General features: G+C 41.3%; 1 protein-coding gene across 3 annotated transcripts in view; it reads left to right on the top strand.

Annotated features, from left to right (window-relative positions):
- TMEM87B (transmembrane protein 87B) overlaps positions 1-21,897 on the top strand; it is a 53,718-nt gene that overhangs the window by 21,524 nt on the left and 10,297 nt on the right. For 2 of the 3 annotated variants that reach the window (XM_037038615.1, XM_037038626.1), the window contains exons 9-17: positions 1,380-1,479; positions 3,950-4,043; positions 7,435-7,506; positions 13,138-13,246; positions 13,328-13,386; positions 14,669-14,772; positions 16,132-16,205; positions 17,105-17,178; positions 17,608-17,660. In XM_037038615.1, the coding sequence (XP_036894510.1) occupies positions 1,380-1,479; positions 3,950-4,043; positions 7,435-7,506; positions 13,138-13,246; positions 13,328-13,386; positions 14,669-14,772; positions 16,132-16,205; positions 17,105-17,178; positions 17,608-17,660 (739 nt within the window). Of the gene's footprint in view, positions 1-1,379; positions 1,480-3,949; positions 4,044-7,434; positions 7,507-11,223; positions 11,296-13,137; positions 13,247-13,327; positions 13,387-14,668; positions 14,773-16,131; positions 16,206-17,104; positions 17,179-17,607; positions 17,661-21,897 lie in introns of all 3 variants that reach the window. The other variant, XM_037038622.1, reaches the window with a different exon arrangement.

A 21,897-nucleotide genomic window follows, 5' to 3' on the forward strand; every position in this document is an offset into this window, starting at 1 on the left:
CTATCCATTTCAAGGGTCTGAAAACTCTTACTGCCATATAGTAAATATTTTAGACTTTGCAGGCCAAACACCCTCTGTTGCTGCTGATCAGCTCTGCCCTCGTAACATGAAAACAGCTGCAAACAAGTGGACATGGCTGTGTTTCATTTACAAAAACATGCACGGGGCAGACTAGCACATGGGCTGTGGTTTATAGATTCCATTTTACCCCCTTTACTATCTCTGACTACCCAAAACCCGTAGCTTCAAGTCTAGTCTCAGAACGTGGCCTACAAACCCATGTGATTTTGCCTCCTCTGTCCCAGCCTCTTTTCTTAGCGTTCCACTTACAGCTCCACTGCAGACGTGCTCAGTCTCCCTCCACTTCTTGGAGCACATTTTGCTTTTATTCTTGTCTTCTCCATGCTCTCACGTGTGCCATTTATTTCTGCTTTCCCCTGTCTTCCCCCCAGGTAGTTCACTCTTGTTTTGCCTTCCGATCCTGATTTAGGTGCCATTGCCTCTGAGAAACTTAACTGGACCCTTGTGTACCTCCCATGTGTGGGATAGGTTGGCTTTCTTCACAGTCTGGGGCAAGATTTTGTTACCTCTGTCACTTACCAGGCTGAGTTTCATCTATTGCCTTGTCCTAACCAGAGTGCAGCCTCCAGGAGGCAGGGACCATAAAGGGAACAGTAATAAGTCTCTATTATTGTTATAGCCACACTGTAGGAGCACAAGTGAATAAATGATGGTAATATCCAGAGAAAAGACTCTAGGGAACATTGTGTGTAGGTATTTATAGAACAAGAAGAGGGATGTTATTCTTTGTCATCTCAAGGGGAAAGATTAAATATGGAGAGAAGTTCAGGTAGACAGATTTTATGCCAATACAAGAAAGCTGTGCCCTACAGAGCTGATGCGATATGGAGTGGCCCTGACCAGGTGGCTCAGTTGATTGGAGCATTATCCCATACACCAAAAGGTTCTGGGTTCGATTCCTGGTTGGGGCACATACCTAGGTTGTGGGTTTAATCCCCAATTGGGCAGATATGGGAGGTAACCAGTTGATGTTTCTCTCTTTCTCCCTCCTTCCCATCCTCCTCCTCCTTTCTTCTTTCTCTAAAATCAATAAATGTATCCTCGGATACATCCCATCCCTTTTTTTAATCCTCCGGTGAGGATTAAAAAAAAGAAAAATGGAGTGAATTCTTCTTCAGCAGGTTATGAATCCCTTTCACTGAGGTTTCCAACATCGGTTGTATTAGATGCCTTGGAAATCAAGTATGGCCAATCTGCCCGAGGCCAGATATCATACACGGTACACGTGTAGAATTGGTGGCAGGACTCCAGATGTACACGCAGTGAGCTGATTTCTTTCTTTCTTTGTTTCTCCTCAGCCCAAGGCTTGTTGATATTTGCCGAGTTGATATCTGCGGTTAAGAGGACGCTGGCCCGCCTGCTGGTGATCATCATGAGCCTGGGATACGGCATCGTGAAGTAAGTCCCGCCGTGCTGGACAGACACTGGACATCAGTCCGGTGACCCGTTTGGCTCCGTGAGGCGGGGTGCTTCTCAGTAGCATTATACAAGTGCCCGAGGAAAGTATCTGTGGAACTGTTCCTAAAGGGTGTCCACACATTGGCTATTCGATACCGTCCTCAGCTTTCTACTGTTCCACGAATAAGCACTGGCTTCTTCCCAACCCTCTCAAGCGGGTCTTTCCTCTCACCCCTGGAGTCATGGGGCCTGAATATGAAGGTTTATTCTCTTTAGACCATTCTTCTTCCTTCTAAAACCTGCAGACTCCAGAACTCAGGCCGTCCGCTAGACCACCTACTCCCTCTTACTGTGCTCCCAGGTTTCTCCTGTCCTCCCTTAGCTCCCTGAGCACTTGCTTCCCAGTTTCCTCAGCGTGTCATCCATTCCCTGTGCACTCAGGATCCTTGTGGCCAATCCTTCAAGTAACCTGATCTCACCTCATCACCTCTGCTCTCTTCACCTTTCTCTCACCTCAGATAAGACGCAAGGCCATTTTCTAAACTTGATTACTCTGCACAATTGCACCCTCTTCTTTATCACAGTTTTAGGCAACTCACTTTTTAGCTGCCACTACCTCTTTCCTGTTCACTTTCTCTGCTCTGTTAGCTCCAGTCACCCTCGGATCCCGGTGTGGCCTTCACATGCTCACCTCTTCCTTCAGCGTACAGTCCCGATGCAGCAGGGATTCTTGCGAACACCTGGGGCCCTTTGCCTGGTTTCCCTGCCTCTGCCCTTGTCTCCTGTCATTCTGTGACCCTTTTGAAATATAACTCAGATCTCCTTACTTTTCTACTCATTTTACTCAATCAACCCAAAATTCCTTCTGTGGCTTTTCTGATGGCTGACCTTCTCTCCTACCTTCTTCCTTTTGAACGCTGCCCTGTCCTCTGACTATCTTGGTGTTGCTGTTCCTTGAACACAAAACACTTCCTCGCGGTGGAGGCCTCTTCTGCAGACCTGAGCATGCTGTACCCCTCACTTCTGTCAGTCCCTGCTCCTCTGTCACCTCCCCAGGGAGAGAGCCCTGCCAGGATTCGACTGTGGTGCACGGGACACGCCCTCCGTCACAGAGCCCCCGTCCCCTCTACGAGACTACTCCACATGTACATTAGCATCCGTTGCCCTCCCCCCGCCGCATGAGTGGAGCAGGAGTTTCGCCTGTTTTGTTCCTGTGTACCATGATGCCCCAGTGCTGTCCCTGGCACCGAGCAGGCATTCAGTAAATAGCACCGAATGGACACATGTATGCGTGAGAGCTCAGGGTGGGTGTATTTAGGAAGATTTACGCCAGGAGACCTTCTTTTCATTGGACTTTTATTGAGATTCCTTCTCAGATGCTTTGCTTTGGGGTTGGGGGTTTGATACAGTATATGGACACAAGACCCTCTCGTGGCCTCTCGTGTACCTCACGGTTCTGGTTATGTACATCCGGTCATTGGGTGTGGGTGTACTGTGGCGAGGGCACAGCCTTCGTGAGCACATCCCTTCACCGCAGCCTGTGGCTTCAGCTCTCACAAAGGGAGGGCGGTGATGCTTCTGGCTGTTTGAGGGTCCAGTTAGGTGGCTGTGGGTCAGAATTCAGATGAACTGAATTAGGTAACTGGTCTGAAATACGAGCTATAGATATTAGTTTAATTTTTACTTACATTTTTGTTTTAAAATGACAATCTTAAGTATTTTTTCAAAATCACTTTTTTCTTCTAATTAATTCTGAGAAGAGGATTGTTGAGCTAAAGTGTATATACAATAAATTCGGACTTGAAAGTGTCATGAAATTTTAGTTCAGTTTTCACATTGTTAATTGCAGAAGTCACTCTCTTTGCATTTTCCTCATTCATTTATATTTTTGAAGACTCAAACTGTTATTTTGATACCTTTGAATTTAAAGAATGGAAACCCAGTTCTTAGCCTTCTGGTTTTGGGTATTGAGAGAAGGAAAGTAGTGGAATTTAGTCTCTTCATATCCCTGCTCTTTCTCTGCCCAAGTCATAAATCAGATTCTCGCTAATAAAACATACCCCGGAATGTTTTTTAATTAATGTTAGTAAGCGAGCTAAATTACTGTTTCTACCAGTGGCACTCAGGAGTTGGCCTTTAGCTTCCTGGGTTTCTTTGGTCTACTCTTACATCCTATGAACTCGCTCGTACCTGGGCTGTGTGATAGTGTGGGTCACATCCTGGCATTTCAGCAGCAAAACCCTCTGTTGCTTCCAGTGCCAGAGAAGAAGGCCTATTTTCTGGGCCTGTCGCTGCCTGGTTCCCAGGAAATGTGGTGTTTCCTAAAATAAAGCACTTCAGGGCGGGAGCAGACTGACCTGATTAGGCAGTGGTTTCCCTGTTGTTGGACATGGAGCCGGTGACCATTCAGATGCATGTGATTTATCATGCTTTTTTTTCCTTGTTTTCTGCTTTCTCTTCCCACTTCCAGGCCTCGCTTAGGGACAGTCATGCACCGGGTGATCGGACTGGGGCTTCTCTACTTCATCTTCGCAGTGGTCGAAGGCGTGATGAGAGTCATTGGGGTAAAAACTACATCATTCCACTACCACCTTTTCTGTTGTTGATAACAAATATGACTTTATATCTCCTAAGATGAATTTTTAAAGGCAGGAAATTGGTGCAAAAGGCCCAATTTGAGCTTTATTTCCTATGGAATATTTTTCTTCTTAATACTTTCGGAAAGTAAAAGGCAAGGCCGGGCACTTCCTAAGATGATGTGGTTGACTGTGAAGGAAGCACTTGCCATCAGCCCAGGACCTGGCTGAGTCTCAGAGATGTTCATAGTTAATCCTTGTTGGTTGTTTAGTCTGCACACATTCCTTCCTTCCTTACCCTTAACTTAAATGTGTATCAAGTTAGGAGCAAGTCAGTTGTGCTCTTAATGCATGGAAACGCTGTATCTTACTCTTGAGTCTCACTTGGCTGTCAGTTTTCTCCAGCCCTGTAGATGCAGTTTCTGGGGGTCGCAGAGCCCAGTGTGTGGGGGGGCAGGAGCAGGCGTTCGGGGAGAGTGACCAGTGCTGTGGCAGCAGTGCTTTCCCCCCTGAAGAAGGGCAGGACCTTGGAGTTTTAGCTGGCAGTTCTTCTGAATAACGTAACTGACGACTGAGTGATTAAGAACTTACTATTTTAATTTAAAGAGTATTGTAACTTTTGCCTCCAGTGTCTTGGCTTAGATCTGTAAACCAGGCGACTGCACAGAGCGGTTCATCTGTGTATCGCCTGTGAGTCCATATCACGTGTCTTCTCTGTCCCCTGAAGCAGAACACTTGTCCCACAGTGTTAAAAAGCCTCATTCTTCTTCCTGTTGTCTCAGTACACCTGCATTCTGTGCTACAGGTACCTGCTGCTTTCGCCTCTGACTCTTGAAAGGGGTGCCGTATTTTGCCATGTATAATGTGTACTTTTGCCCAAATTTTTGAAGGAAAAGTAAGGTTGCATGTTATACGTGGGTAATACTAATTTCTATCTATATAAATGATTTTAATTATTTAATTTATGCTTATGCATTAAAAGTGTAACTCTAGAAAGCAATAGCAATATCTGTATGCAAAATAATACCCTGCAATACGATAATTGGTTTTGGGGAACTTATGACAAACTTGCAACAAAAAACAGTTTCAGCCAATCATTCAAAAAAATGAAACAAAGAGCAACGTATTGTTATCCACAGAGTGGGACAGATGATGCCGACTGCCATCCACTTGATAAGACAGGTGATGCCGACTTTATCCCCGTGGGGTGAGCAGTGCAGCTTTTCTCTTCACACACTTCAGGTGGGAGAAATTATTGGAAAAATCCCTTGGAAAATGTCAAAACAGTGTTCATACACTGTTAAGTCTTAGGCTAAAAGTTATTAAATACACTAAAAAGCATGGCAGCAGGGCTGCCGAGAGACACTTTGGACCTCCTCCCACAGGGAGTGCCATCAGAATGTGAGGCAACAGGAAGAAAAGCTCCTTCAGATGCCAAGACAGAAGCAGGCAACGCCAGGGAAACCTCCACAGTGCCCGGAGGTGGGGCAGGAGGCAAAGACCAGGATTCGGGAGCAGCATCAAACTGGGGTCTCTGTTTCGACCAAGAAGATAGAAAAAGGAGGTAAAAGGATTGCCCAAGAAAAAAACATTGATGATCTCTCAGGGACACCTCCATGGTACTTTAACTTTATAAAGAGAGAAGGTTTGAGCATGAGGACACGAATGAAACTTGCCCCCAAACCTCCAGCAGCCTGTGAGAATCAGGTTTCAGAATTTCCTCCTTAGGTGACCAGTCTTTGAAAGACTCACAACTCTGAGCTGCCCCAAACTGCCAACGTGGATGCGGTCCCACTCACTTTTGGTGTGCATCCAACAGAACTGTGGCCGTCAGAGGAACAAAGCCCATGGCTGTTAAAGCGAGTGGTCAAGAGAAAAAACATTTCACTGTTCTGGCCTGCTGTGCAGATGGGACAAGGCTATCAACTACGATATCTTTAAAAGAAAAACATTTCTGAAAGAAAAGATTCCAAGTGGAGTTCCTGTCCATGTGCATGAAAAAGGATGGATGAATGAAGAAGGCGTGGAAATCTGGTTTAACAAAGTCTGGTCACTTAGGCCTGGAGAATTACTTAAAAAACCAGTTTTGCTTGTTTTTGATCACTTCAAAGCTCGTGTTACACAAAGTGCAAAAGCAATCTCAGCAAACTTGAAAACCCAACTTGCAGTGATACCTGGTGGGCCAACCCGTCCACTACAACCTCTTGCTGTGTCAGTAAAGAGCCCCTTAAGGCCCTCACGAAGAAAGAGTGGATGTCGTGGATACAGTCAGCTGGTAATGGTGTGAAGCCTACAGACAGGGTCAAGAAAGCGTCTTGTCACCCGGGTTTGTTATTAAATCTCAAGATTTGAAACTGTGTCAAGAAGGAAGTGGTCGTGAAATCATTTAAAAAATGCAGCATCAGCAATGCTGTGAGTGGAACTGAGGAGGTTTACCGGGACGAGGAAAGCAACTCCTCAGAAGACACCGATAATGTAGAAATTGAAGAAGACGATACCTCTGATATTGACAGTGATGGCGAGTTCTTGGTCTTCTATGATGCATAAATATGAATTGGTTACCAGTACATAGCATTTCTTGTACTTTGTATCTGTCCTTGTGTTTTGTAATTATCTGTCACATACAATTTGTTTTACCATAGTATGTTCAAAAATAAATGTTAACATTATAACACAAAAAACTAGTATCTAAATATAAATAAACTAAAAATTGAATTAAAAAATTAAAGTGAAAGATTTTTTCCTGAAAGTTTGGGCGAAAAATGTGGGTGCACATTATACAAAGCAAAATACAGTATTTATATTCACCTTTACATAATAATGAAAAACTCTACATTTACATGTCATTCACAGGAAGCTAATATCTACAGAAAAGATAACTATTTCATATATATATAGTGTGTACATTATATTTCCTTAAGGTTTTACATAGCATTGTAGATAGATGTTCTACCTCTGTCAGCTCTTAAGTAAGTGGCTAATAACCTATAGTTTGTTTTTCCCCTCCACTCGGTTACTTTTGCTTGTTTTACTTTTTCCACATCCTTTGCATGCAGTAGGAAAGAGGAGGGTCCGATTCGCTAGTAGCTGTGGCTGTAGGTCTGGTGTGGAGAGGGGAGGTCCGCACGTTTGCCCTGGTGGGGCTGGGTCGTGGTGCCTGTTACCTGTCATTCCAGAGTTCAGTTTGACCTTGCCCCCAAACAAGTTGTTGACAAAACATCATTTTTATGTGCGAAAGACAATTCTGTGAGGAAGTAAAGTATTTTATATGGCCTTTGTAAAGTGATGCTGTGAGTTGAATAGTTTTTCTTCATCAGGTGATTCCTGTAATATAATGAAATTTCAACTTTCAGCATTTTTTCCCATTTTTATCTTTCAGGGTTCTAACCATTTAGCTGTTCTTTTTGGCGACATTATTTTAGCAATTATCGACTCCATTTTTGTGTGGTTCATATCCTTTACAGTGTCCTTCTAAAATAGTTTACTATAGCACTAAAATCGTATTACTTTTATTTGTAATAATAATAGAAATACAGTTTTCCATTATTATTACCTCAACATAGCAGTTATTTGAAGGTGAAAAAGTAACAACTCCCCAAATAAAGAATATGTTTGTTTTTCTGTATGTAGTTCAGCAAACTTAAGTACTTACTATGTGCCCTGTGCTGAGGAGGAAACACGCAACTAGAAGGAACATAGAAATAGTTGTCTCCATTTTAGAGGGTTGTTTTGCAGACAGAGGAAAGACAAAAGATAATTCTAATGTGAAATCAGGAAAGACTTCATAGAGTTGGTGACATTTAAATCGAGACTGGGAGGACACATAGGGGTTTAGAAGGAGGAGAATTGAGAATAGGGAGGAAGCATCCTGGGAAGGCAGAAATGCAGGGACAGCGGTAGAATGTCCCAGGCTGGCAGCCTCTGGGGGAACGTGTGGGGAGAGTCCAGGAAGGTGGGGCCAGCGGGAAGGATAGGGCAACTTGCTCAAGGGTTTAAGAGTTTCTGCTGAAGGTAGGAAGTAGAGGAAGTTGAAGCTGCACAGGCGAAAAACACGGGATCTCTGTGAGAAAGAATTCAGTGATGACATAAGAAGATGACTTGGAAATGGAGGGGCTGCCTACAGAAAGTCTAGTAAGTCATCTGTAGTGGTCCGGGGAAGACATGGTGAGGGTTAGAAATACTGCAGAGGGAGTGAGGGAAAACTTCCGCATACCAGACTTGCTAGAAACCGTGGCAGAAGAAGGGCAGAGGTCTCCAGAGAAGTCCCACAGGTCTCATTTGGGGGCTAGAGGCAGCGTTGCTGTTACCAAGGCGGCGACCTGGGAGAAGGGACCGTAATGGATGAGGTTTGAGCTGCTGGGGAATTAGTGTGAGGAAGAGTCAACTGGTGGTGACGGTTGGAGGTCATCTTTGTACGGGAGGAGGTTGAGGCCATGGTAGTGGCCCAAGGAGAACATGTAGATCAGTGAGAGGAGAGGAGCCGGGTGGCCTGGTGCACAGATCGTGGAAGGAGCACCAGGGTGAAGGGAGGCGACAGGACCAGGAATTGTCACAGAGTGGAGGTGGGGAGAGCTTCGGTAAGGAGTGGTCAGCAGTGGCCAGTGCTGCAGAGGAATTCCCAAGGCACCCCAGCTTCCGTCATTAAAGAGGTTGCAATGGGACAGTGGGGGGCAGAAATCATAGTACAGCAGAAGTTTGAGGGCATGGTGGGCTGAGCCTTGAGGACCCCTCACGGACTCACGACCATTTGAGTCCGGGCATCCCCAGTGTGTTTTTCTGCCTGGTGGGGCCTCTCCTGGAAATGGGAGGAATTCTAGAGAAACTATGACCTGGTGAGAGCAGAGGTAGGCTTCTGCAGGTCCCAGAGTAGTATTTTCATTTATTTCTTCTACATTTATGTTCTCTCTGAAACTTTCCTATAGATGGGTTTTATTTTTATTATTTAAAAGATTTTATTTATTTAATTTTTCGGAGAGACAGGAAGGGTGGGAGAGAAACATCAACATGTAAGAGAAACCTTGATTGGTTGGTTCTTGCATGGGCCCCTGGCTCACAAGCTCTGTATGTGCCCCAACTGGGAACTGAACCGGCAACTCTTCAGTTCACAGGCCTGCATTCAATCCACTGAGTCACACCGGCCAGGGCAGGTTTTATTTTTACCAAGGTTTTTTGTTTCCATTGTCTTTGCTACTTGTATTTTAGCTTTTAACATTGAACGTTTGTTTGCTTTCCTTGCGCTTTTTTTCATTTTCTCATCTTTGTCTCTCAGGGGAAGGGCGAGAGGGCTTGACTGTACCTGCCTGTGTCCTTTCTCCACAAGGAAGCGACTGCGCCAGCAAGCGTGGCACTGAGGCTTTTCTGAGTGCCTTGTGGGCAGTTTTTCCTAAGCCAGGTCTACCTATTCTTTAATGTCCCTTTGTGGATTCTCAGCTTGCTTCCAAGTGACAACAGAACAAAACCTTTAAATCTGTTATCCTTATTCTCTAGCGCAGTGGTCCTCAACCTCGCTTGGGTCCTGGGATCAGACACACCTTTGAAAGTGTGAGGAAGCCCAGAGCCTCTCTGCGCAGATCGTAGACGTGCTCCCCACCCACACAGGCAATTGCCTGCAGTGGGGCATTTAAACACCTCCCAGATGATATTCGTGGATCCCCTCGTGTCTAGGGGTGTCCACCTAAGACATAATACTTGATTTAAAGAGTTGTGTCTTATCGAACTTGGGTGAAAACCATATTCTACTTCTGTCCAGGGTTTAGAATCCAAGTTTGTGAATAAAATTAGTTAGATAAATCTGATCTTCTCAGAGAGTGCTCTAAACATAGTACTCTAGTAATTTTCATATTTTCTGCATTAAAACACATTTGAAGACATTTGGTTGTTTAAAAGGTAAGGTCCATTTCTAGTTCTACACATGAACCACGTTCAGGCCAAGGGCCGCGAGTGGGGCCTGTTCTGAGAGGTGTGTCATGGCAGGGGGTGCTCACCGGCCCTGGGAGAGGGGCAGGACTGCAGCTCTCATGCTCTGAGTACATCTGGATGTGAATGAGGGTCCTTTATACATGTTCCTGACAATCCTTAACCCTTCCTTCCCCTGTTACTTCCCCTACCTCCTTCCCCTCCCCTCTAGTTACTATCAGTTTGTTCTTTATTTCCATGTCTCTAGTTCTGTTTTGCTTGCTTGTTTATTTTGATGATTAGGTTCTACTTAAAGGTGAGATCGTATGGTATTTATCTTTTCTTGCCTGACTTATTTCACTTAGCGTAATGCTCTCCAGCTTCATCTATGTTGTCTCGAAGGGTAGGAGCTCCTTTCTTTCTGCTGCATAGTATTCCATTGTGTAAAGGTACTGTAGTTTTTTGATCCACTCATTTACTAATGGGCATTTAGGCTGTTTCCAGCTCTTGGCTATTATAAATAGCACTGCTATGAACATTGGGGTGCATTGGTTCTTTTGAATTGGTGTTTCAGGATTCTGAGGGTATAATCCCAGAAATGGAATTGATTATTAATATTTTTAAAGATTTTATTTATTTCTTTCTAGAGAGGGGGGAAGGGAAGGAGAAAGAAAGGGAGAGAAACATCAATGTGTGGTTGCCTTTCACATGCCCCCAACTGGGAACCCTGCCTACAACCCAGGCATATGCCCTGACTGGGGAATCAAACCAATGACCCTCTGGTTCACAGGCCCATGCTCAACCCACTGAGCTACACCAGCCAGGACTGATTATCAATATTTTTAATAAAGATGTTTAGGATAAAAGTCATGAAGGAATCCAGAAATTAAAATTATTTTCATTAGTGTTTCATGGTGAGAGAAGGAAATTTAGTATCCATTTCTGCTTAAAACTGAATTCCTGGTGCTTGCTTTTAGATTGCTATTTAGCAACTTTCATTACTGCAGTGAAAATCGCTTTCTCTGTACAAAAAGAGGGTGGGTTTCCTAAATGACACAGATGATGAGCAAAGAAGCAGGACTCCTTAGAGAAGTGAGTGCTCTCGTAAGGACCCTTGCTTCCTTTGCTTTTGGTGAGCGTAACTGCCGCTAGTCTTGTGCAAATCTACTTCTAAATGATAACAGAAATAGCCTAAAAATTAAAAGCACAGCCTTTCTCATGAACCCCCTTCCCTTTTTTTGCTTGCTTTATTTTTTTTGCTGTTTTGCTGCAGGCAAATGACTCTGATCTTGTGCTTCTGGCCAGCCTCCCTCTGTCTCTTCTTGACTCTGCCTTGTGCTGGTGGATATCCTTTCCTACGGCAGCAGGGCCTGTGGACGCTCAGGCAGGATGGTGGGCCATCTGCTTTCCTAACCACTTCCCTCTAATGTGAGAGATGGTTTAAGTTTTCCTTGCATTAGCAGTGGCTTGGTAAGTGCAGGCTTAGGCAGTTCTGAATTCGCTTTTGATCTTTTTATTCTTTGGCTTTTAAAGACACTTTTGAATTTTTATTTATTTTTTAATATATTTTTTTAGATTTTACTTATTTTTAGAGAGAGGGGAAGGGAGGGAAAGAAGGTGAGAAACATCGACTGGTTGCTTCTTGTGGGCCTGGGGACCTGGCCCGCAACCCAGGCATGTGCCCTGACTGGGAATCAAACTGGCAACCTTTCGGTCTGCAGGGCGGCGCTCGATCCACTGAGCCACACCAGCTAGGGCAGTTTTGAATTTTTAATTGACACCAGATTTTTAACATAGAAAATTGGTTTTCACCAAGAATTTCTAAAAAGTATTTGTCTTGGTAATGTTTGAGGAATATATAGCACATTTGCATTTTTGTAAATTCTGACAATAGCCTTAATTGGTTGGATTGTGTTATCTTAGACATTGATCTTTTGCAGCATTTTGCTCATTCAGAAAAGTTGAAAAGCAGTTTTGGTAGTTTTAGGTACGAAGAAGTTTTTGATTAGCATTTGGAATTTCATATAGGAGGCATAAGTGGGAAATTTTCCACTTGCATTCTTTGGCTCCGCTGTGTAATTTCCGTGTGTGGTTCACGAACAAAGCTTGGTGCTGTGCGCCAGAAGGAGCAACTCCCACGGACAGACAGAGCTCTGGCTCCGGCCCAGGCTTGCTGCGGAGGAGCCTGTGGAGAAGTCCCTTCTCACTTCTTCGTACCTGACGGTAGTGAACTTCACCAGAGCCTGTGCTCCTGGAGGACCACTGTGATGAGGAAAAACCCCACCCTTTTGCCTCCTGGGAAAAAGCTTACTACAGAGAACCTCCTTCTGTAGGACTTAGTGAGACTCCCCAAGCCCCCGGTTTACCTGTGACAAGGCCAGGCTCAGACCTATGTACCCACTGACCAATCCGGACCGCACTAAGCTCTCTCCTTCCCCCAGGTTCCAGAGCTCTCATTTACCCAAGCCCTCTGGAAAGGCCCTGCCAGTCTGCGATCTCAGGAAAGTCACTCCCTGACTGATTGTCTCTCACGCCACCCACTTCCCCACACCTAAGCTGTCTAGTCCTGTTTCCTCCTCCCTGTAAAAGCCCTTTCCTGTGTGATGGTTGGGACTTCCAAAGATCTTACAGTTAGAACATTCTCCCTTTTGCAGTCACCTTTTGAAATAAGTCTCTCCTTATCTAAGTTCAGATTTGTTTTATTTGATGTATTTCAATTTTTAATTGGTAAAAGGGAATTGATAGGTGTTCCAATTTCTTAATTATGATCATGAAAAGATAGAATAGATGAGAAGAAAACAAAAGAAAGAGACAGAAAAGCCCAAGCACTGTGGGAAATCACAGCGCGACCTGCGGAGCGCCTGGCCTGAGGGGCAGGCAGGTCCCGTGGCTCTGTCCTGTGGTTTGGGGGCTCAGCAAGGAAGAGCTTGTCATGAGGCTTCTTGCATGTGTGTTTTCCACGGAGTTTATCTAGTTGGAGAGCAGCAGGCTGTGAAGCAAAATCTGTAATAAATCAGTATCATGATTCTACAGTATTGGCTCAAGTGACATTTTCTGTGTTTTTATTACTGTTAAGTTAGTGGAACTATATTTGTGGCACCAGTTTGGGGAATGAAGAAAATTCTTATTTTGATTTTGATTTTAACTGTGTATTACTATTTAAAATGATTTTCCTTAACTTTTTCACATTTTTATAAGTTTAGCACAAACTATGAAGACTCTGAGGCTAAGGAAGAACATGGTGAAATTTTCATTATATAGGCACTTTACAAATACTCTGATCTTTGCTGTTCTGGGTAAGTGTCGACCTTTTCTTATTGTAGTAAATTATTTCAGGATGACTTTTCCTTCAAATGTGACTTTTTGGTGTGTTTCAGCTTCTGTAGTGTTTATGGTGTGGACAACTAAGACATTTAGATTTGCAAAATGTCGATCAGTAAGTATAATCTATTTAAATGGTTTTCATTTTTAATTATACTATTTTGTTTTGTGTCATTTTTAAGAATTTTAGTTTGTCTTTGGAAATTAAAGTACTTCTAGGGGAGATTTTCTGCTTCCCTTGAATTATTTTATATAGAATTATAAAAACTGTTGTTGCCCCTTCTATGAATCTGAAAAGCTTCTCCCAAATCTGCTTTTCCAGTTTGGCTCTTGTCTTACCTTCCAAAGCAGATTTTGAGAGACGATTCCCTACTGTGTATTTTAAGGTAACAGGAAATCCTTTTCTTCCTGCAAACCATGAACTTGGGCTGTTCTATAGCTAATGGCACTGGAAGCCACGGATTCTCAAGTAGGAAGAGGATCTGTTCCTTAGCCTGAAACTCTTTAACAGGCCCTCTTTCTGGGTCACCTTGATTAGGAGCTCATCTCTACTTCTGTGTGAACGGCTGTAAATAGCCCCCTAAAGGTCCTGGACCTCTGTTGTCTTAGGGATGAGTTAGTGAGATAAGGCTGACTATTTAGAATTCCTTTTTTCTCCTTCCCTCACCTCAGTGTTTTTTGCTTGGAGTTCTGAGGATACCTTTTGGATTTTTATTTTTGTTTTCTAAATCTTTCTGTTAACCTGAAATGTTTATAGAAGGGAATGTTTATAATGTTAAACAGCCCTTTAGAAACATTTCAAGCATATATGATAAAGTTTCTTGTCTCACTAAAAGCAGGACAACCTACTGGGAAGAATACTGCATTGATATTTTTGCATCAGAAAGGCTAATGTCAACAATACAGCGGGCCCTCCTTATCTGTGGGGAACACATCCCAAGACCCCCCAGTGGGCACCTGAAACTGGATAGTACCAAACTCTATGTGTACACTATGTTTTCTTCTATACAAATATACCTGTGATAAAGTTCAATTTATAAATCCGGCACAGTAAGAGATTAACAACAATATCTAGTAATACAATAGGGCAATTATAATGTATGTAATAATGTGAACATGATCTTCTCTTAAAATTCATATAATTTACATTAGGATTTTATTCATCTGATTGGCTATGAGGCTGAAGTAAGCATTGATGTTGATTTTAGAAAGACGAACATTTCTTAGCTTTCATGTTTCTTAGTTTCCATGTTTAAAACTGTGTACTTATTATTTGGAAGACTTAACTGATTGGAAAAATTTCATTAGTGCTTGTGATTGTACACTATTTGAATTAGAAATCTGTTTATTTATGTTTATCAGGAAACTAAGTTTTTGTGTTTGAATTGTCCTTATAGGACTGGATGGAAAGTTGGGTTGATGGTGCATTTTGGAGCTTCCTTTTTTCGCTTATCCTCATTGTAATAATGTTTTTGTGGAGACCGTCAGCAAATAATCAAAGGTACCTAACACAGGAAAAGTCAAGTTTGGCAAGCATTTGTTGATCGCCTGCTACACTTAACAACACGTTTGTAGAGACCCTGGGGGAGTACTCCATGCTTGTCGGGAGGATACAGTCAAGCAGGGAGGCACCAGAACAGATGCAAAATAGTGGAATCAGAGATGTGTAAAGTGAGTCCAGGGGGCTCACAGAGGTGGGGTAAGGAAGACTCCAAACGGCAGCATTTATGTTTCACCTTAAGGAAAGGGGCAGGGCAGTAAGAGACAGGGCTGGGGGAGAATGTAAGTACACTTCTGGAGTAGTAGGGAAATGAGGTGTGCTTTGGAGGTCATCGAGGCGTGCAGTGTGGTTAATGCTACTTACGCTGGAAGGAGATAAAGCTGCAAGGGAAGGGGGGATGGTAATCAAGAAGAGCTTGAATGCTAAGTTCAGAAGACTGTGCTTTAGACAACATGTGATGGGGAGCCCCACTTTCCCTTCCTCATTCCTCTTCCCCAAGAAAAGCACTATGAGGGGAAAATGTACACGTATGTACCAGTCATACAATAATACATGCATACATACATGTGTATACTACTCTGCACCCTGTTGGAATGTACCCACATCCCATGTAGATCTTCCACATTACTTTTTTCTTTAAATCTCACCTGAGGATATGTTTATTGACTTCAGAGAGAGAAGAAAGATTGGGCAGGGAGAGAGGAAGAAACATAGATGTGAGAAACATGAGTTGGTTGCCTCCTGTACACACCCCGACTGGGGATGGAACCCACAGCCTTTTTGGTGTACGGGACAATGCTTCAGCCAGTGGAGCCACCTGGCCAGGGCTTAATGGCTATATGGCACTCCCTGTTACGGAGGTAGCCTAATTTATTAAGCAGTTCCTGAGTATTAGACACTTTGTTTCTAGGGGTTGTTTTTTTTCAGCTATTACTATCAGCAGTGCTTTCTGACTGCTATTGGAGCTAGTAAAAATGTGGCTTAGTCATGTGCTTTATTTTCACCTCTCAGATTAGCAGTTTCCCTTTTGCGAGGGCATGAGTTAAAAGGTAGGGAGGGGGGCAGACCCGACCTGGAGAGGAGCACAGCAGGCAGGAGTTCCCCTCCCTCCATGTCCGGAGAACTGCTCTCCAGGCAGATCCCTCTTGTTTCTGCTCTTGCCAGCAGGGCTGGGGGCACTTAGGTTCACTGTTGTTCACAATAACCTTTCTATTTGAGCATAAAATAATTAAATTTTATTTTAATTTATGAAAAACTCAGAGTTTTAGATTTGCTTCTGTGCAGTGACCCTTTTAACCATAAACTGAAATTGAACAACCTTAAACACACTAGTAAAACAAGTTCTTGTTTATGACATAGGTATGCCTTCATGCCCTTAATAGATGATTCCGATGATGAAGTTGAAGAATTTACAGTAACATCGGAAAATTTAAGTGAGTGATATGTTTCTTATTGAATGACCATGTATATATTATAACAAAGAATTATTGTACCTTTACCTGTGATGCTCAAGGTCAGATACTTTTTTTCTTATAAATTATTTTTAAACTGTATCTGTGGAAGTCTCTATTATGCTAGGTACTCTTAAGAAGAGAAGTCAGTAATGAAATGTTCGAGATCATTAATGTCGTTTGAGCTTTTCGTTACTGGTTTGCTCTGAGTATTGAGGTAGGCACACTGATTTTCACAAGCGTGGTTTGGTATATATTCATCTTCTTGGTGATTACTCAATTTCTTTCAGTCACCTCTTCTTGCTCGTTAAAATTAAGCATATCTGTAATTTCCTGGTCATACCCAAAGCATTTCTTATTCTGATTTTAGTGCTAATTTCATCTTTCTATTAGTTTCTACAAAGCATTTTATCATTTTGTTAATTTCACCATACTGCTGTAATCAGTTATTCGATTGCCTGCTAGAACACAATGCAACACTTCTCAGAGGAAGGTGACAGAAGCCAGTCACTGCCAGTGCCCAGCGTGTAGCCACAAAGTAGCAAACGTGGAACAGAACCGGAAACCGTCACCTATAGTCAGCAGAGAGCTGGAGGTGGCACAGATATTACACTTGGAAGGAAAGAACTTTACAAATAATTATTACAAATGTATTAAAGAGTCTACAGGGATAGATTGGTGAAGACCAGGTAAATTTCAGGAGACATGGGAACTTTAAAAAAAAAAGAGAAGGAGCAGGATGAGGAGAAGGAAGGAGAACCAAACTATTAACACTTCTTTTCAAAACATACATAATATTATTCCTCATATTAAATATGAGGCCATGGAGGAAAATATTTTATAATTTTAATATTTTCTCTCTATAATATTTCTTATTGTAGCTGAAGGAATAAAATTAAGAACCTCAAAAACCGTTTCCAATGGAACAGCTAAACCCGCTACTTCTGATAACTTTGTGAGTAATATACACATTTTATAATCTCAGTGTTTAATAACTCAGAAATTTATGTAAGTATCAGACTGAATCCTGAGAGCAAAAAATCAATGCAAATCAATATTCTTGCATTTTTCTATTGTATAGGTCTACTCTTTGAATTTTTTCTCTTCAGAACAAAAACAACTGGGCATCCGACTAAAACCAAGAATACAAAAATTAAAAATCTAAATTTTTGTTTGTTTGCCTCTTTAAGAAAATACTGGCATAATTTCTTTGTGGCATGAGTGACAGTTTCTTAGGATATATAAAAATTAAAAGAATGACATGCATTTGATTTTAAATACTTAAATTTTATATACATTCTATTTAAAAATTCCACTTTCAAGTAATATTAAGCAATGTGTAAGTATATAATATGTGAATATTAATATGTAAATATTTCTACAGGATGAAGACTTGAAGTGGGTGGAAGAAAATATTCCCTCTTCATTCACAGACGTGTAAATATCCTATTGGAGTTTGAATCTAAATTTAGGCTCAAATGTGAAGAGATAAGTTCATGCTTCATCACGTGCTTTTCAGACCTCACACCTCCACTGTTTTATAACCCCTTTCATTAGTAAATGACTAATTTACTTTATGTCAAATTGAAGAGAAAACACAGCCTTACCTTGATCTGTCTTTCTCTCCCCCTTTTCTTTTTTTCAGTTATTTAGTTTTTTGTTCTATTTTTTCCATGACCATTTATCCCCATTTTACCCTCTTCTCCCTCCACCCTCCTCTCTTCCCTTCACAGTGTTGTCCATGTCCATGTCCATGGGTCCTTTTTCTTTTTTCAATCCTTCCACCCTGTACCCTCTCTACCCCTCAGTTGTCATCCTACTTTCTACCTACGAGTGTGTCTTTATTTTTTTTGTTAGTTCAGTCTGTTCGTTAGATACTGCAGACAAGTGAAATCATATGGTATTTTTCTTTCTCTGACTGGTTTATTTCACTTAGCATAATGTTCTCCAGGTCCATCCATACTGTCACAAAGGGTAAAATTTTTCTTCTTTTTCATGGCCAAGTAGTATTCTACCATGCAGATGTCCCATAATTGTTTTATCTACTCATCTACTGATGGACACTTGTGTTGCTTTCAGATCTTGGCTATTGTAAATAACACTGCAGTGCACACAAGAACACACATATTCTTTCAAATTCTTTCATATCTTTCAAATTCTTTGAAATTCTTTCAAATTAATGTTTCGGGTTTCTTCAGATAAATTCCCAGAAATGGAATCACTAGGTCAGTGTTAATTTTTTTGAGGTAACTCCTTACTGCCTTGCACAGTGGCTGCATCAGTCTGCATCCCCACCTGTGGTGTACAAGGGTTCCCTTTTCTCCTTGCCAGCACCAGTTGTTTGTTGGTTTATTGATGACAGCCCTTCTGATAGTTGTGAGGTGATATCTTATTGTAGTTTTAATTTGCATTTCTCTGATGATTAGCGACATTCAGCATCTTTCCATATGTCTATTGGCCCTCTGTATGTCCTCTTTGGAGAAGTATCTATTCAGGTCCTTTGCCCATTTTCTAATTGGATTCTCTGTCTTCTCCCTTTTCCACTGTACAACAACTATTTTAATATTTGTGCCCTATTACCAACTCCAGCCTCTTCTAATCTTTGTTTATAGGATTGAATTATTGTGTTTTGTTTTAACTTTTTATTTTGGAAAAGTTCAAATACATGTAGAACACTTTCCTTTAACATATAACCACGCTATGGTGTGTGGTGGGAAAGCTTTTGGAAGAAAAATGTGAGCACAGAAAAATAGAGTGCAGATGAAGCCCCTCTGGGGACTGTGAACCCTTCGGGGTTTTCTTTGTCTATCAGGGTTCCATTTAACACTAGAATTCCAGAGCCAGTTCCACAGTGGAAAGTAGTCAGGATAGACAGATAGGATGTATGTTTTCACGTGTTGTTCCTTCCTTTTCCCTTTCCCGTTTGCTTCCTGTTTAGGCACTTCCTGTTAGTACGGCACTCTAACTGCCTGAGGAATACACTTCATGGCAGTGCAGGTATCCTGGCAATGATCTGTCAGGTTTTATTGACTGTTTTAAAGCAGTCTTTGTTTTAGCTTTTTTGAAAGGTGTTTTTGCTGGTATAGAATTCTTAGTTTTTTCTCTTAACACTTCAAAGATTATTACTTGATGTCCTCCAGCTTTCATAATTTCAGAAAGAAGTCTGGTTTAGTTCTTCTTTGTTCCTCTGTGTATTATTTGGGTTTTATTTGTGGAGTTTTTGTTTTGTTTTTTGGCTGCTTTCAGGATTTTTTCCTTATCTTTGGTTTTCATCACTGTGAATATGGTAATTCTTGGCATTGTGTGGGTGTATATTTTCATTTCTCTTTCATATATACCTAGAAATGGAATTGCTAGATCATATGGTGAGTGTATAATATGTTGGAGAAATGCCAGGTGGTTTTCCAAGTAGCTGAACTGTTGTTATTCCTATAGTAACGTGAGGCTTTTAGTTCCTTCACATCCATATCAGCGCCTGTTAATTGCTTACCTTTTTGGCTTTAGGTCTTTCAGTGGTTATGAAGTGGTATCTTGTGCTTTTTGGTAACTGAAATTTGAACTGTCCTGTTAAGGAACTAGTGTTACTTAACTAAACTATAGTTAGTTAACTGAAATTCACGCACATAGTAACTGAAATTCACGCACATCAGGTTCATGCAAAGTGGGGACAACATATATATTATACTAACAATACACTATTATATTTTTTTGGTAGAAAAGCACAGTAGGCGTGTATATAGTCTTTTATATTTATCCATGCATTTACTAGTACTTCTTTCCTTATATGTCTGAGTTATCACCATCTCCTGTAGGTCTTTATTATTTCTTACAGTATATCTCTGCTAGAAACAAATTTTCTCAGTTTTATTTATATGAAAATGATTTGTTTTCCCTCCTTTGCTTATAAAGTAATTTTTCTACAGACTTTATTTACTTATTTTTAGAGACAGAAGGAAGAGAGAAAGAGAGGAAGAGAAACACCAATGTGTAGTTGCTTCTTGCATGCTCCCCACCAGGGGCTTGGCCTGCAACCCAGGGACGTACCCTGACTGGGAATTGAACTGGTGACCCTTTGATTCTCAGGCCGGCACTCAGTCCACTGAGCCACATCAGCCAGGACTCTTTACCCTCCTTTCTTAAAGGACAGTTTTGCTGGGTACAAAAACCTTGGTGTACTTTTGTTTGAACACTTGCAGCATGTCCTTCCAGTACCTTCTCTTTGTATAGTTTTTGTAGAGAAGTCGGTATTCTTGTATTTTTGTTTTCTTGTGTGTAATGTGTCATCTATTTTACTGCTCTTCAGATTCTTTTTTTATAGTATTTGGCTTTCTGCAGTGTCTTTGTGATGTGCTTAGATGTGATTTTCTTTATGCATGTTCTCCTTGGAATTTATTGAGCTACTTGGATCAGTATATCCACTCCCCATGGTTATTTTGCAGTTCCTTCAACTACTTGTGTTTAATAATTTTATCCATGTTTATATGCATCTTTTTGTAGGAGGAATCATCTGATCTTTTCTTTTCACCTTTACCTCCTATCTTCCATTTTCACCAGTTTCTCTGTGATCATTTTTACTTCTTTCTGTACATCATTTTCATTCTCTTAGTTCTGTGGTAAGATCATTCTCTTACCACATATTAAATTTTTATTTATATTTATTCTCCTATAGGAACCTTGCTACTCTTTCATTATAGGTATGATTTTGTCTTTTCCTTTAATTATTTTCCTGAGTTTGAGTAATTCTTTGATGATTGTCTTCCTCTTTTATCTTTATCCATTTTTGTTCTTGGTTTTTAAACTTCTTATTGTAGAAATTTAAATTTATTGTGTTTTTAAAATTAAATTAATTATTGTTTTTAATATCACCAAATGTTCTTCTTAACTTGTTTAATTTGGAGAGTTATATTATAGCTATAGCTCTCTTCTACTGTAAAATGCCTTGATTGTTCTTTTTGTTTTATTCCTTCTGCACCATTTTATGGAATTGGTTTTCTTTGTTTTTTCTATTTCTAGAAAAAACAAAGAAAATTTCTATTTCTATTTTGTGGTGAGACTACCTAGTCTGAGTTCTTTCTTGCATCAAGTTACATAAATTATAGTTTCGTTTATGGGTAATGTGGTTGAGATGGGAGGTTTGGAGAGAGGGAGGTTGGTGTTTTATTTTTCTTTTGCTTCTGTAGAGTCTTTAATTGTGCTTTCTCCTTTCCTTCCTTGCATTCACTGTGCTGTCGTGTCTCCGAGAAACACCACTCCTCTGTGTGTGTTTGACTGCCCCTGAAAACCATGACTGTTCAAGCCACTACATTTTTTTTCTTTTAAATTGTATTTTATTAATTATGCTGTTGCTGTTACAGTTGTCTCAATTTCCCCCCTCCCCCCTCCCCCCAGCACACCACAGTTCCTCAGGCAGTACCCACACGATTATTCATGTCCATGAGTCATGCATGTAAGTTCTTTCACTACTCCATTTCCTTTACTGTACTTTATATCCCTCTGGCTATTCTGTGACTACCAATTTGTACTTCTTTTTTTATTTTTTAAAGATTTTATTTACTTATTTTAGAGAAGGGAGAGGAGGGAGAAAAAGAAACATCAGTGTGTGGTTGCTTCTGGCGTGCCCCCTAACCAGGACCTGGCCTGCAACCCAGGCACGTTTCCTAGACTGGGAATCCAA

Source organism: Sturnira hondurensis, unplaced genomic scaffold, assembly GCF_014824575.4.
Source record: "Sturnira hondurensis isolate 20B ecotype Veracruz unplaced genomic scaffold, ASM1482457v3 Scaffold0002039, whole genome shotgun sequence".
Classification (NCBI taxonomy): domain Eukaryota; kingdom Metazoa; phylum Chordata; class Mammalia; order Chiroptera; family Phyllostomidae; genus Sturnira; species Sturnira hondurensis.